The following is a 17,008-nucleotide window of genomic DNA, read 5'->3' on the forward strand; positions in this document are numbered from 1 at the left end:
GCAGCCTCACCTGCTTCTCCTAGAGCCATGTCTGCGTGCTCCCTTCTGCCAACAAAAAAGGACAGGTTCTGATATCGAGGGTTCCTTTCTAAGTTTACAAAACCCACTGGCTCAAGCCCCCTCCCGCCCCGAAACCTGAGCAAAACCTAAATTCCCTCCCTGCCCTAAGAGCGATACTTCCCTGCTCGCAAGCCCCTAGTCTGGATAAAACTGGAAACTTTACTGGGGCTGGGGAAGGGAAGGAAACACAGCATTCATTTAGGAAAATACAGTAACAAGAAATCAACAATACGAACACTCCAGTAACTCTGGCTGTCGTCCTTTGCCTCGGTCTCGCCATCAGCAGTGTGAATGTCCAGTGGATAAATGTCCTCCTCCCTGCCCCTGCTCATGGTTCATTCCCACTGCTCGGCAAAGTTCCAACATCCAGGAATGCACTCAGGCAGGACTGTTGTCAGTCACTTGGGGAAGTACTGCCAGCTTCTTTCCCTGTACCACCTTCCACTGTACTATCACCTCTCCATCATCTCTCCCTGTGCTACCGCTGCTCCCTCTCCTCTCGCCATGCCTGCACTATTTCTCACTGTACCCCCCTGCACCTTATGGCTAGCCAGACTGTGATCTGCCCTAAGGACTAGTGCATAGTTGCACTGTGCCCAGAGCAGCCTAGGAAGCCGACTCCGACCTGGCGAATCATGATCTGCCTCCTGGTTCCTCTGCTGCTCCAGAGACAGGAGTAAAGAGTGCTGGGCCTGTCCCTGATTCAGCATGCGCTCCTCAAAAGGCTAAACGGCCAGGCTGCTGGGCGTGGAGGAGACCTTTGCTCAATGTTCTCTCCACATCCTTCCATCCCTTCCTGCCCACATGCACAAGGTGGAACATAATAGCTCTGTGGATCCTGCTACTGCCTGTGTGCTGAAGCAGTGGTACGGTGCATTGGCACAAGGGGGCGTTGGGCACTTGTGCCCCCCTGCCTCCATGTGCAGGGCAGGACACCATCTGACACTTAGGGTATAAGCTGCTTGGGGCAAAGGCCACATCTTCCTATGAGACTGTACACTGACTAGCACAATGGGGCCCCAATCTGCATTAAAACAATGACTGTAATGGAATCTTATGCTTCAGGGCTTCAGCCATCATTTGCAGGGGTCAGGAAGGAACTTTTCCCATAATGCAGAATTGGTTGCATTCTGGGGGTGGGGGGATTTCGCCTTTGCTCTGAGCATCTGAGTTTGGCCATGGGTAGACATGAGACACCGATCAGGGTAGAGTGGTGTTCTGAGATGGTGAGGAAAAGCCTCTTTCTTAGACGTTTGTCTGCTATGTCTTGTTCACATTGTCAGGGTGGAACTGATCAGCAGATTTGGGGATGGGAAGGGATTTTCCCCAAAATTAGATCATCAGGGAACTTAGGGTTGTTTTTGTTTGTTTTGTTTTGTGTTTTGCCTTCCTCTGCAGCATGGACTGTGGATCACCTGTGAGGATCATCTGGGCATATCTCAGCTAATCAATTCCCCATCTTTGCAGGGGTGTCAGGCCCTGGTGGCACTTCTTGAGTTCTCTGCCTGTGTCATAAAGGAGGTCAGACTAGATATTCTAATGGTCCCTTCTAGCCTTAAAATTGATGAAATTGAGCATCCTGTTTGTAGTCTTTGGCCATTATCTATATAGAAATAATAATAATAATAATTAATTGTCTCATAACACTGGAAAGCTGGCAGAATCCTAATTTTCCTATGGCCTAAAACAAGTGTTTCTACCCTTGACGTTTCACCATCAAAACAACCATGATCCTCACCCCCCATCCTGGCTGATGCCTCAGGATTGAATTGGGGACCCCCATCACTAAAAGCATGAACGGCGATAGCCTGAGCTAAAGCTGTCTACCTGGTGCTATAACAGACTCATATCTTCTGTGGATTGGGCTCAGAAGGGGACCTGTTCCACCCCAGACCAGGTACTAGCACTGTCTTTTGGTACTTGATAGTCTGAACAGAGAGACCAAGAGTTGAGTGGGAATGTAATCTGGAGTGACTTCTTGTGTGGTCCATCTAGATCAGGGTTGAGAACCATGAGCAGGACAGCACAGAGAAGCCTGTATTACCAAGGATATTCATGTTGGGGGATCAGTTGAAGATTTCAGCCTCAGAGCTACTATTTCGGAGCCTTCCACCAGCAGAACAGTTATCTGAAACACTGGTTCTCAACCAGGGATATACATACTCCTGGGGTTACGCAGAGGTCTTCCAGGGTGTACATCAACTCATCCAGAGATTTGCCTAATTTTACAACAGGCTACATAAAAAGCACTAGCCAAGTCAGTACAAACTAAAATTTCATACAGACAATGACTTGTTTATGTTGTTCTATATATTATACACTGAAATGTAAGTACAATATTTACATCCCAATTGATTTATTTTATAATTATATGGCAAAAGTGAGACAGTCAGCAATTTTTTCAGTAATAGTGAGCTGTGACACGTCTATGTTTTTATGTTTGATTTTGCAAGCAAGTAGTTTTTAAGTGAGATGAAACTTGGGGTACTCAAGACAAATCAGACTCCTGCAACGGGTACAGTAGTCTGGAAAGCCACTGATTTAAAAGATACAATTTTGGAGTGAGGGTCTGGGAGGAAGTTTGAGGGTCGCGCCTAACTTTTTGAGACTACAAGACCTAATCAAATGTCCAGTTTATAAGACAAGCAGGAGTGTTTAAAATATGAATTTACATCAATACAGAAGAGTTAAACATTGTGATATTTATGGTGCTATGATAACAGAATGGCAATTATAGAATTGTACTAACAGTTTGGCCGTTTTGACTAACACTTGCTGACTGAAAAGCACAGCACAGTCAAATTGTATTTTGGTAGATATTTTTGCCTAGCAACATACAGACAGTGTAATTGTTGGAAATGATTTTAATTACATTGTATATGAAATGGGCAGATGGATTTTAATGAGCAGCCATGAGGATTGCTTCAAGGAAACACTTAGTGAAAAGCATTCAATCATGTTTAAACCTATTAAACTAAATCTGTGTAAGTGCATTCGATATTGGGAATTTGTACCAGTGTACCAAGAACAATTCTGTTTGGGGGAGGTTTTCTAATATAGAGAAGGCCTGATTTTGCAAAGGCTGATGGGACTTCCAGGTGAAGTTTTCAGAAAGCACACTGGTGTCTCAGTACTTTCCTTCAAAGAAATCATAAAGGAACGATGTGCATGCAGTAACAGGACTGCATGAACTGGTGTGTGTTGTATATATGAATAATTCTAATAACCTAGTTAGCTTTCTAAATGGCAGCTTGTGTACGTTTAACTGGGTGTAGCGTGTGCATTTATTTCATTTATGTTTAACATGGCCAAAGGCTAAATCAATAACATTTGACTTGATTTGCTTATATATATATGTAAAAATGTTCCCCTTCCATACATATTATAAATAGCCCAAGCTGGAATTCAATGACAGGGTTGTTAATTTTCATATTAATGGGGTAATGAGAAGCTTTTCCTACTGAAGGATATCTGACAGAGTCTCTCATGAGCATATCAGCATAGGCACACTCCCCACGCTAAGTATAACATCACACATTTACATAGGTATAGGTCAAAAAATTTCCATCAAATATGTTTTTTAATGGAAAATGGCGTTTCGAGGTAATGGCAATTTTTGTGGGGTAAAAAAATCTTTCCATTGAAAAATGTCAGGTTCTCATCAAAAGCAAAAAACTGTTTCCAGAACAGAAAACCAAAATGTTTTTGTTTCAAATTGAACATTTTGGATTTCAGCTCCTGAAAACAATTTTGGTTTCCAGATGCTGAAAACAATACCAAACAAAAAATCAGCTTTCAGGGTTTTTATTTTACAACTGCTAGAAAAACGTTGATGAAAAAATTGATGAAACTTATTTTTTTCCTTTTTGTTGAAATATTAAATGACGCAGAAAAAAATAATTCCTTGATCAGCTCTAATAGGTTCATTATAGCGATGGAGAAAGGGGAAAGCGACTGTCATCCTCTGAAGCATTCGTTATGATCATTGGATTGAACAATGGCCCAATTTGCTATGAGAACTAACATCAGCCAAAAAGAATTTCATTTAAACAATTTTCAAGTGAACTAGAAAAAAATAAAAATAAAAATGCTCTCAAAAATACCAAGTGTCATATGGATCCTACTGGAAATTCTACTGTGCTCTACTGGAATCCTTCAACTAGTCTTTGCAATCATCAGTTGATCTCCCTTGATTATTCATGGACGACTCAGTAGGTCAATAGAATGATTGCTCTGTTCCAGAAGCTAGTTGTCATCGATGATGCTCATGGCACATGCACAGAGAAGTTGGATAAAAACATAAAAGACTCTTGCTGGAAGGTTGCAGCTTAACACTACTTTGCTTTTTTGAATTCAGAATGATAACACACAAGGACCCCAAAACAGAGAGACAAAGCAGGCTGCCCCCTAAAACACAGAGCCACAACTCAATTCGCTGTACTCTAGGCTGGTTCTCTGCAGACTGAAGGCACAGATATTCATGTTGCCTTACAGAGCCCCTGAGCCTGCAAGTAGGACCAGGAAACCCCACTGACAAGTGAAAGTGATAGCTTACAATTTTAACACCATTTTCAGTACACCACATGGCCTGGAACCAGTAAAAAAACAATGGAGAGAGTTTTTAACCATGGAAATCTTCTGTCCCTGTTTTTTTAATTGGCCAAACAACAAGAAAAATAGTTTCTAATAAAATAATTGAGATTACACTTCCCTGCTGCACAATATACCAGAAAATCACAGGGGTTTTAATATTGCAGGCCCCAGAAAGTCTACTTTTTCAATCCTGATTTAATCAACTGCTTGTAATCACCTTGCAACTGCCAGATACAGCCCTTTGATAGAACTAAGTATGTGATCATGCCACATATGTGCTGGCTGTACCCAGTCTGGGTCCTGTGGCAGAGCAGGAGAAAGAGAAACTCCATTCCTGCTTGGGGTTCAGGAAGGGGTGTCCCAGCCCTCTAAAGATGGTGAAGTCCCTTCTTCAGAAGTCTTTGACTCACCCCCGCCCCCGCCACCCTTGGGGCCAATGGGCCTTGGATTTGTAATGGCTGGTGCCTCCATCCATTGGCCAGGTGAAGTGATAGCTACGACTTCTAGGATAAATTAACTAATATATTAAACCAAAACCACATGAGATATCAACCATTTACTTCCTGGAACAGGACATATGGATAACGATGGAAGGAGAGGGGAACAGGAGAGGAGACTTAAGGATGCTGACTAAATGGTGCCCCATCCTGCACTATAACACCACACTAAAACCCCACAACAGCAATATAACAGGAAAACACCCCGCCCCACAGCCCTTCCCAAAGTCCCCACAGTTGTGCAGCTGGGGTTCAATAGATAGGCCAGTGTCGCTGTCTGTGCTGCGGGCTAGTCAATGGGTTGGTATCCCAGGCAAATCAAGCCATGGCCAATCTCAGGCTTTCAGTGAAGCAGGGGCCTCTCAAGAGGCTCTCAGGCTTTCTGGAGCAGAGCAGGGGCTCCAGGTCAGCTTCAGGCTCTCTGACCTGGAGAGTCAGAAAATGGTTTCCTCTCCATGAGGCTGAGAACAAGCACTCCTTCCCCTACGTCTCTCTCTTCTCTCTCTGTCTGATCACACAGAGCCTCTCCTGAGCCTCACTTGGGGCCACTCTGGCAGCTCATTCAAGATTCTGGGTGTGCCCTCCAGCGTAACCCAGCAAGCAGGTAGTGTCAATCTGCAGCTCCAGACTCCCAGGGGCTACCCAGTTTGGGGGGGCTGATATTAGGATGTGCTCTGCAAGACTAACAAAGAAAGAGAATGAGGAGCCTAGAAGCCATTTGTGAGAATCTGAGGCCTAGAGTCCAAACCCTGTGGAAGACACAGACATTGTGACTCGTTTGGTGAAAAATCAACAATGGTTAGACCTCTGGTGTACCAAGACCGCTGCCTACCATGCTGACCAATACTGTCTCAATGTTTCCTTGTACTCTCCCATCTGTCTGTGTGTATCCATCTTGTCTTATACTTAGAGTATGTCTATACTACCCGATGGATCAGCGGGCAGCGACCGATCCAGTGGGGGTCGATTTATCGTGTCTAGTCTAGACACGATAAATCAACCCCCGAGTGCTCTTCCGTCAGCTCCTGTACTCCACCGTTGCGAGAGGCTAGGGTGACGAGATGAGAGGAAGAAAATATCAGGACACATGCGGGGGTGGTCACCGGCGGAGCAAAAAAAAAAAGGGAATACTGCAAAATATCGAGACAAACGCCTAAATATCTGGATGTCTGCTCACCGTACAAGAGGCACAGGCAGAGTGGAAGGGGGAGCGGCAGCAGTCGACTCACTGCAGTGTTTTCACATTATTCACGTAGCTGAAGTTGCATAATTTAGATCAATTCCCTACCCCCCCACAGGTGTAGACCAGGGCTTAGATTGTAGCTTCTTTGGGGCAAGGACTGTCATTTTGTTTTGTGTTTGTACAGCATCTAGCGCTATGAGGTCCCGGCCTTGACTAGAGCTCCTAGGGGTTATGGTAATATAAATAGTAAATAATAATAAACAATGAGATACAAGCATAACATAGGGCCACCCTATGAAATTAATGGGGCTATTTACAGAGTACGATACTAATCAGCATGAATTACAATTACAGAATTAATAAGAAACAGATCTTTGTGTGCTCATCCCAGAATAGTCTTTAGATACCAGTTTCATGTTCTTATTTGTTCCTTCTCTCTTGTTCTGCTGTTCATTCTGTATGGTCCACAATGGGATTCACATTGCACAAGAATTTTGTAATGAGTATTACTCTAGGGAAAATTCTACTCCTGGAGACTCTGCCTTGTAATATTTGAAGAAAGGAGGAGAGACATAGTTTTCGGTCATGATAATGCCACCTTTCATGTTCCTGTGCTTGCTTATTATAAGAAGTGTGGTCCAGGCACAGGATTAGAAGCCAGGATCTCCCAATGTCTTAATACAACTGTGACATTGACACTAACTGTGGCACTGAGAAAATTCATATACTGCCTCTGTGCCTCAACCTCCTCATACACAATGGGAATAATAAAGGCTTTCCTATCATTTTGGAGATGAAAAGTCTATTAGACATATGTCACCGGCTGGCTGGCCCTTTAGACTCATAGACTCATAGACTCATAGGTCAGAAGGGACCAATATGATCATCTAGTCTGACCTCCTGCACAAAGCAGGCCACACTAACCTCATCCACTTCTATAACAAACCCTAACCTATGTCCGAGTTATTGAAGTCTTCAAATTGTGGTTTGAAGACCTCAAGCTGCAGAGAATCACCAGCAAGTGACCCATGCCCCACGCTGCAGAGGAAGGCAAAAAACTCCAGGGCTCTGCCAGTCTGCCCTGGAGGAAAATTCCTTCCCGACCCCAAATATGGTGATCAGCTAAACCCTGAGCATGGTGGGCAAGGCAAGACTCACCAGCCAGCACTCAGGAAAGAATTCTCTGCAGTAACTCAGATCCCACCCCATCTAACATCCCATCACAGGTCATTGGGCAGACTTATCTGCTGATAATCAAGACAAGATAGGCTCAGCCTTACCTGTGACCAGCAGCTACCCCCCTACTGACTATGATGGAGACTGACCCCAGCTGTGGGGAATCAGAGAGATGATTATTTGAACAGTGCTGAACACCAAGTGGGGAGGAGACCCAGAAGAGAGGTGCAAAAGTGGGGAACTCAGGCTGGGAACACCACAGGGAGCAGAGTAGGTTCTGTGGGGGAGCCCGGATATAGAGTCTGCAAGGAGCAGGGAAATACCTGAGGGAAGCTGCCTGAGTACCCAGGGAGGGGCAGCAATGGGAGAAACACTGCTGGGAGAAAGCAGCATAAGAGCTCTGAGAAGGGGACAAGCAGCAGAGAACTTCAGAGGAACCTGTGAGGGACAGAAGAATTAGTAGTTTGAGTTTGTTTGGACTTACAGTCAGACCTTTTGTTACCCTGGAATGGGGCTGAACTTATAAGGTGATCTGGTCAGAGGGTGAGGACATGGAAGACTTGGACAGACACAGCCCATCGCAGAGCCATGGCAGTGACCAGAAGCGGGTGGAACAGGCAAAGTTCCCCACAACGCTATGACTTGATGCCAGGGGGACACTACAGTAGGAAAAGCAACCTACTACAACATAGTAAATATTGTTTTCCAGATAATGATACATCTGTCTGCTTATTCACATCAAGCTATTCATTCCCATCCTTATTTCTTCCTCTGATTATCTTACATGGATCAAAGTTTCTTCTTTATGTGTGTTATTAATATCTGAATAAATACAGTAAATGAACAGGTAAGAGGAGAACTTTCTCATGATAGATTTTTTTTTAATTCTCTCAGCTTAGGGGGTTGGTCTAATGTTGGTACCAAAGCACTGGAGTAAAGATGGTAACTATGGGTCTATCGAATGCTTAATTGTAGTATTCAGCTCAGTACAGAAAATTGGTCAGTGGCATTTGGCTAAAGCTGAATAACAAATAGCCCAATAAATAATACGATCACATATAATATGTATAATCACTTATTTCAGCAGGATGTTCCTAATAAAAAACAGTTGTTAGTCATCTTCATATCCTCACCACATAGGCCATTAGTAAGATATTATTTTCCCTACTATATTTTAATAAATTGTTACTGTCCTCATTGCACTGTATGTGGAAAGCACTACAGAAAGAACATTTGCTTTTAATTAAGCAGGCGGACGGGAATTTCATTACCAAACCCCTAATAACCACTAATGGTTGTTATTTCTATTTTCTAGGAAGACATTTTAGCAACTGAACCTAGTCTGAAAAGAATGACCTTCTCTTTTATAAAATGTTTGTTATTTCTTTCTAAATGCTAAGCAGCCTATTTTTCTCTGGAAAGACCAGAGACCTCGCTCAGGATTAGAACGAGGCAACATGTTTCAGATGAATAGTTTATTTGCTGAAAAAATGCAGTTTTCAAGCTGGCTGAAAGTGTTCAGGAATTCATGGCAAATTCAGCAAATAGCTTTTGGGAGGAGGAGCCTAAATGTTTCATTTTCTAAATAAAATATTTTGACCTTTCATTTGGAAATGATGTTTCATCTGAAATTTAGCTAGATGTAAATAAAAAACAAGTATACAAGCAAAATCCAAAACCAAAGAGAAACTAAAAAAAATATTAATTTCAAGTTGAACAAAACATTTTGTAAAAGCCAAAACATTTTTTTTTCCAATTTTTCATTTTAATGAGAAAAAAAACAAAAAAATTCCATTCTGGGTCAACTCAAAACTAACTTTTTAAATTTTATTTTTCAGTTTGGTCATTGAACTCAAGAATGATTTATCTACTCAACTCTCCTCAGAATGTTCACTTGCTTATATCATTGCCCTTGGGTTATGATAATATGCGAGGCCCAGATCCACAAAGGTATTTAGGCTCCTAACTTCCACTGGTACTTTTGTAAATCTAAGCCTGATCACCTCCTGTTATTGCAGAGGGTACCACTAAGTTATGGTCTAGAGTAAACAGTCATGGAATGGACTGCTGACCATAAGAGCTGAACAAAACATTTCCATGGAAACCCTTATTAACGAGAAAATGGCCTTTTTATTAAACAGAAATTTTGGAAGACAATTTCTGCTTATATCAAAAAAGTTGGGATTTTGTAAAAAAACAACAACACTTTTTCTCTATTTTTGACAACTGAAAATTGAGTTTTTAATTAATATCTTTAGTTCAAAACCAACAATATTAAGTTTTACAGTGAAATGTTCACTTTTCAAATTGCTGAAGACTGAAACAATGTCAGTTCAGATTCTTGGGTGTTTTTTCCTTTCAAAAATATTGACAAAATAGGGGAAAAATTGTTCTCATTGAAAATTTTCATAGGAAAATGTCTTTTTCTCACTCTCTCTGCTGACTACATTAAGGGCTGGTCTACACTTGAAAGTTCCATTGGTATAGCTATATCCCTCAGGGATGTGAAAAATCCACACCTCTGAGATGTAGCTACGCCAACCTAACCCCAGTGTACACAGGACTAGGTCAATGGAAGAATTCTTCCATAGACCTAGTTACCACCTCCTGGGGAGGTGGATTAACTATAGCAATGGGAGGACCCCTCCCATCACTGTAGTCAATGTCTACACAGAAGCACTGCAACTGTGCTGGTGTGGAGCTTTAAGTATAGACATAGGCCAGGTCTACACTAACAAGTTAGGTCAACCTGACTAAGATGCTCAGGGGTGTGAGTAATGCATAACCATGACTGACATAGTTAAACCAACCTAACCCCTAGCGTAGACAGTGCTAGGAGTATATCTACACTACGAAATTAGGTTGAATTTATACAAGTTGTTTTTTTAGAAATCATTTTTATACAGTTGATTGTGTGTGTCCCCACACAAAATGCTCTAAGTGCATTAAGTCAGTGGACTGCTGCCACAGTACAGAGGCGAGTGTCGACTTCCAGAGCATTGCAAGGTGGGTAGCTGTGGGTAGCTATCCCACAGTCTCCGCTGCCCATTGGGATTCTGGGTTGAGATCCCAATGCCTGATGGGGCAAAAACAATGTCGCGGGTGGTTCTGGGTACATGTTGTCAGGCCCCCCTCTCCCTCCCTCCCTCTGTGAAAGCAACAGCAGACAATTGTTTTGTGCCTTTTTTCCTGGGTTACCTGAGCAGACGCCATACCACTGCAAGCATGGAGCCTGCTCAGCTCACTGTCACTGTACGTCTCCTGGGCGGTGGCAGACGTTGGACTGCATTGCTACAGAGCAGCAGCTCTTTACCTTTTGTCAGCAGGCAGTGCATTACGATTGGTAGCCATCGTTGTCATATTCCTGGGTGCTCTTTTAGCCGATCTCAGTGAGATCGGTCAGGGTGCCTGGGTAGACATGGGAGTGACTCACCAGGTCATTTTCATCTTCTGCCAAGCACCCAGGAGATGACGATGGCTAGCTGTCCTACTGAACTGTCTTCTGGCAAGCAGCCAGGAGAGGATGATGGCTAGCAATCATAATGCAGTATCTTCTGCTGAGCACCCAGGAGATGATGATGGCTAGCAGTCGTACTGCACCTTCTGCTGCCAGCCTAACATGTAAAAGATAGATGGATCAAAACAAGAAATTGACTCGATTTGTTTTGTGAAATCAACGACCTGCTAAACCCAGGGTTTTGAGTTCAATCCTTGAGGGGGTCATTCTGTGTAACAGTTTTTCGTGTTTCTTTTTGACGCAAAGCCACCCCTTTTGTTGATTTTAATTCCTGTAAGCCATGTCATCAGTCGCCCCTCCCTCCATCAGAGCAATGGCAGATAATTGTTTCGCACAAAACCAGGTGAGGAGGCGACGGCAGCGTGGTGACAAGAAGGACATGGTCATAGACTTCTCACAAAGTACGGTCCAGGCAATGTGCCTCGGCAATGTGCACATCATGCTGATGAGCTCTGCATGAACTCTGCAAACATACTGGCCAAACAGGAAATGAAATTCATAAGTTCGCGTGCCTTTTTCTGTTTTTCTGTCTGAGTTGAGAGCGCTGTCCAGAGTGGTCACAATGGAGCACTCTTGGATAGCTCCCGGAGGCCAATACCGTCTAATTGCGTCCACATTACCCCAAATTCGACCCAATTTCAGCGCTAATCCCCTCATTGAAGGTGGTGTAAAGAAATCGATTTAAAGAGCCCTTTACGTCGAAAAAAAGGGCTTTGTTGTGTGGATGGGTCCACGGTTAAATCGAGATAATGCTGCTAAATTTGACCTAAAGACCAGGCTTAGGTCGACAGAAGAATTCTCTCATTGACCTAGCTACCGCCTCTCGGGGTGGTGGATTAACTACAGCGATGGGCGAACCCTTCCCATTGGCATAGGTAGTGTCTACATTGAAGCACTACAGCAGCGCAGTTGCAACTGTGCCATTGCAGCAGTTTAAGTGTCGAGACAGCCTGGGCCGAAAAGGCTCATTCTGCAGAGTTACAACTGTACTTACTGTGACTCGCAAGTGGAACCCCTGGGAAAGCAGTGGGAGGAGTGATCATAAACCTGTACAGGACTGGGCCCTATGTCTAGACCATGGGGTCAGATTCTGTGCCTTCCCTTTAGGAAATACAGCCCTGGGTAGTGGGGTGGACATGTTAGCTTTAAACTACCTGTGAGCTCTCCGAGTTGCTCCAAGCGCCAAACAAGCCCCATTGTAATCTAGATGTTCCAGAGCTGCTCTGAGTTATGGTAGCCTGTCATTGGTGATGATGTTGGCTTATGGTACAGTCCTGATCCCCTCCTGCCCACTCTTGTCTGAGCACACTCCTATGCTAAGGCCATTATAGCCAGTGCCAGCGCCAGGGTAAAAAGGTATTATCTCTCAACCCATACATGTCACCACAGCGTAATACAGACAAAAAATGGCAGGTAGGAAAATCTCCTTGGCAAGAAATGGTTGCACATCTAAAGTAGTATTTGTGAAAGCTTTTCTTTGAAGGAGTCATACAGTTCACACATCAGCCTTTGGGCCTGGGTGCTTTGCCATTTCACAGATCTTTCCTATATATGGCCACATGTCGTGATTCAGTGGTAACTGTTGGCAAATGCTCTAATGGTGACCACTGCATATCATTTAACCCTGTTATTCAGTGTTACTAGCAGTATCACCAAATTGTGTGGGATGCAATCAAGAAGAGGTAATGAACCCATAATGAGCTATGTTTGCCATCCACTACCCAATGTCAACTAGCACTGCAGATCCCTACTACACGCTTCCAGTGGTGAAGAAGCAGGTTGAAGGAACAAGGAACCTCTAATGGTGCTAACTGCTGAACCTGGGTAGCTCACCAGCAGCTACTGGTTTATTAGATGGTCCCCCAGAGACACAGGGCATACCCCAGTAATTATCAAGTTAAGTTACCAATCATTCTGGCTACCATTTCCTCAGGCCTCACACTAGCCAAAATACTAAGAAACATAAACTAGGTCATTTAACCCATTTCTTGGCATTGTGGCAGGCCTGATCTCATTATTCTTTAACAAATGGCTGTCTAGCCTTGAATATCTGCTCTGATGCTGATTCACATCCTCCCTTGGCAGCTAGCTCCATTGCCTATTTTTTCTTACAAAGTTTTTCCTTAATATTTAACGTAATTTCTCCCTGCTGTCTTGGAAACCCGCTTCTTATTCTGTCCCTAACAACGAGAGGGAATAATTGATTCGTGTCTTCTTTATAACATCTTTAACCATTCCCAGATAACTGCCGTCTCAGTTTTTCTCCAGATGCACACACGCAGTTCTTTTAGGATTCACCTCATAGACCTCATTTTCCAAGGCTTTTATGCTAGTCACTCTCTACTGAACTCTCTCCATTCTGTCTGTCTTATTTGAAGGAAGAATGCAATGTTGTTTTTTTAAAAGAGCACCCCACAGATAACAGTCTGTAAGGTACCCAAAGAAGAATAAAATATAAAGCTATTTTAAAAGGAATTAGTTTGGAGGCGTGTGTTAAAATCTGACAAGTCCCTTCACAAGATCTTGAAGAATCTGAGAAGACAAAAAAAAAAGCACCTAGCTTTACAAAGAAGTTTTCAGGGCAGCTTTATAGGGTTCCCTGAAATATGGTGCCCAAAATTAAATGCTGTTCTCTTCCAGAGACCTAAGCCAGTATCAGGAGGCACTGTGTACTTCCACCATTAATATACCAATAGATTTAGATGCAGTGTAAATGAGATCATATACCTCACAATGCAACTCTTAAATGCAGCTCTTCCCAAGAGATGCATGAGCTGTACGAGGAGTGTGTTGTATTGAACTACAGCGGCTTTAAGTAGCATGGAAAAATACACTAGATACGTCTCATTTGAGGTTGTACTTCCTAGGTGTAGCTGAGGTGTAACGAAACCTACAAATGAGATGCATCTCAGCTGAGCTGTGTGCTTCAGAAAGAGCAAGGGAATGTGGGATAATGGTCTTGCTTACCTTTGATGCTTTGTCATCCTCTGACCGGGGTAAAGATTCTAACATTGCCTCTGTGACATTGGCAGTCTGCCCTGGGGTTGGTACTCGTATTCTTGAGTCACTTAAGCCAGCTTGACAGACTCAAAGTGAAAGGCCCCTCTTCCATGCAAAGCCTGGGTACGTAGGCCGCATATGGGAGGAGCAATACAGGGGCTGGAGGGAGGAATGGAGCACTTTGGGACTTCCAGAGTAATGGGGTGGCTGTCTTGAAGGAGGGGAAGTGAGACTTGTGACTCCTGGGACTGACTAATACAATGTTTCTCTCACTGACCCAGACTCAGCAGAGAATGAGGTTGTGGGCGTTATCTTGGCTTTGTGGTTTCCCCCTTTAGGGCTTGCTGTGCTCTTCCTTACAAAGACTAGAGGAGAGGCATGAGCTGTGCTGATGAAGACTTCACTAAGAAATGCAGCACAGGGAAAGGAAGCAGGTGACAAACTGATAGGAGAAGCAGAGAAGCAGTGAAACTGCTAATTCATTCTCTTATCAGAGAAAGGCAGTGGAAAGGGGCAAAGCCCCTTGTCCCACTCACCACTTAGCACATTAGCATGCAAGTGTATTACAAAACAGCAATTCCAATCCAGGGTGGAGACAGAAACTAGTAGGGGGGGAAATAAAGTACAAACAAAGCAGCCTTCTAACCTTATCAGTCAAGCCCTGTCAGAGCCAGGAAAGCTGTTAAAAATCCTGCCGGTTGCTGGGAAGTTGGTTTTATAAGGCATCAATGTGGCAGCACTTGTGTGTCTCTTGGCCAGTCCAGGTTCTCTCCTTGCACATTCTTAGTGTATGAGTCAATAGGCCGGAAAACACCACCACTCGTCTACATACTGCACAACACATTTTCAGATGGCATGTTTAGAAACTTCAGCTGTTCACATTCAGCCTTGTATAGTAGCAATAAACAGCATTTGGGATGGCTGAAAGTTGCAGCAGAGATGCATCGTTTTGTATTGAACTATGCAGAGAAACAGATTTCTCGTTTGCTTGATTCCATAGGTGTTGCTAGAGCAAAAGGCTCTGCCTTCCAAGTTGATTCACCATTTCTGGCAATGACATTGTCTCAATTCCCCCTGGAATAATGAAACTGTTCTACACTTCCAGTGACCAAAACTACTGTGTAGTGTTGCTCTCCACCCCCAGAGGTGACTATAATACGATGAGTGGAACTGGAGAAAGAGAATCAAGTTTCAAAGGGACCTAGTTCAGCGTGACACAGCTCATGAGAGGGTGTGGGGACAGCCTGAGCGAGCATAAGTTTGGCCAGCCCTAAAACACAAGGGGCTTGGATAGGCAGGCTGGAGCAAGACTGCTTACAAAAATCTAGAGGTTCAGCATGTCATACAGGCCTCTCAGCATATGTAGTAAAGATCTGTTTCCTACAACTCTGCCTGCTTGTCTCTTGTTGCTAATGAAACAGTCTGCAAGTAGGAGTAATGGAGGGAGTGATGCATGTATAGCTTGCAAATCATATTGTAAATGCTTTGAGAGCCTTCTTGGGGAAAGATTTGCTAGACGTGGAAGACATTTTCCATTTTTACTAGGATTTATTTACTTTGCAGGGAACTCACACGTTTTCTCTCAAGCATTTCTAAAAGGACATAACGACATTGCTCATGCTCTTTATGCACATTGCCCCAACGGAAACAATTAATAATCTTTGACTCTTCTGTGGGCCACCTACCATAGGATATACAGTCTTGCATTGCTGCATGCTGCTGGACCAGTGGTGAGTCATATGACCTCACAGCTACTGCCCTGGCTGAGTTGGAGCTATATAATACTCTACAACTTCCTGAAATGTGGAGCCAGATTTCTGTATACTCTAGCAGCATAAAGGAGCCAGAATGCTGGCACCCCTGGGAGATGCCCCTCCCTTGATGTAAGGGCATACCTATCTAGCACAAACCTGTTGGAATGGCTCCAGGGCTTCACCCTTCAGATGTAGGGAGTGTGCCAGGGGCGGGTAGGGAAGAGAGGGTGGTGGCTGGGGTACTCTGCTCTCTGGCTGTTCTCAGCCTTCATGGGGCCAAGGGCAGCCTGACTTAGACCAACTCTAAGGCTGGTCTAATTTTTCCATAGGCCCTGGCAGGGCTAGGAATATGGAATGCAATGGTGCGGCAAAGCCACTCCCCCTTTGTTCTTGTGATAGATGTGGCATAAGATGAACTGAGCACCTGGCCCACTGCTATTTCTTTACCAGCCAGGCGCCCATTCTGCTTGGGCCCGGACAGCAAGAGGAAGGAGGGGATAGAAAGAATTGCCATAGAAGAGCAGTGACTCCGCAGTAATTAGCGAGTGAAAGGAAAGAGCTGTGAAGAAAGGGGGATAACTGTTTATACCCTGGGGTTTACTACCATTCAGGTCACATTGGTGCCAAGTCAGCCTTAAATGGAGTCCGTCAGGTTAAAAATCCTGTTTAAAAGAAACAACGTCCCCTTCGACGTTACTAATAAATCCTGAGATTTACTAAGAGTAACTGAATGTAGGGGGGAGGTTTTTCTAAAAGCACCAAGGATAGTGAGGCCAACTACCCCTACTGATTTTCAGTGGAAATCGCCCACATAAATTATCCTTGTGCCTTTGAAAAATCTCATTTACTTCCCACTGTTTTGTAAGTTTATTTCCCCTTTGCCTTCCTCTCAGTTTGGACACTGAAAACAGCCTAGTCAGTTTCACTTTTCTTTATCTCCAGTTTTAAGCCAGTTTTCCTTTCTTGCTCTCCTACTCTACTATAGCTCACTGGTGAATGTACTAACCAGTGCACCCCACTAGCGTGGTGCTGTGGTATTCGAGTTACAAACACATGGGCAGATTTGTCTACTGGGGCAGATAAGGGCTAAAATTGTTTCCCACTGGGACTGTGGAAAAACAAAAGCGGTTGAAAAACAGTTTATTAATCTTAACTTCAGTAAATCCTTTTAAAACCAAACAAATAAAAAAGAAACCTGAAGCTGGGGCAAATTTGACCCAAGAGTGTC

At 43.8% G+C, this 17,008-nt stretch overlaps 1 protein-coding gene across 2 annotated transcripts in view; it reads right to left on the reverse strand.

The window, feature by feature from the left end:
* The window catches only part of GHRHR (growth hormone releasing hormone receptor), a 58,342-nt gene extending 44,114 nt beyond the window's left edge, over nt 1-14,228 (reverse strand). For both annotated transcript variants that reach the window (XM_032764672.2, XM_032764674.2), the window contains exon 1: nt 13,994-14,228. In XM_032764672.2, the coding sequence (XP_032620563.1) occupies nt 13,994-14,038 (45 nt within the window). In that variant the 5' untranslated portion in view covers nt 14,039-14,228. The remainder of the gene's footprint in view (nt 1-13,993) is intronic.
* Nucleotides 14,229-17,008: the final 2,780 nt, after the last annotated feature.

The sequence above is a fragment of the Chelonoidis abingdonii genome, chromosome 2 (assembly GCF_003597395.2).
Source record: "Chelonoidis abingdonii isolate Lonesome George chromosome 2, CheloAbing_2.0, whole genome shotgun sequence".
Lineage (NCBI taxonomy): Eukaryota > Metazoa > Chordata > Testudines > Testudinidae > Chelonoidis > Chelonoidis abingdonii.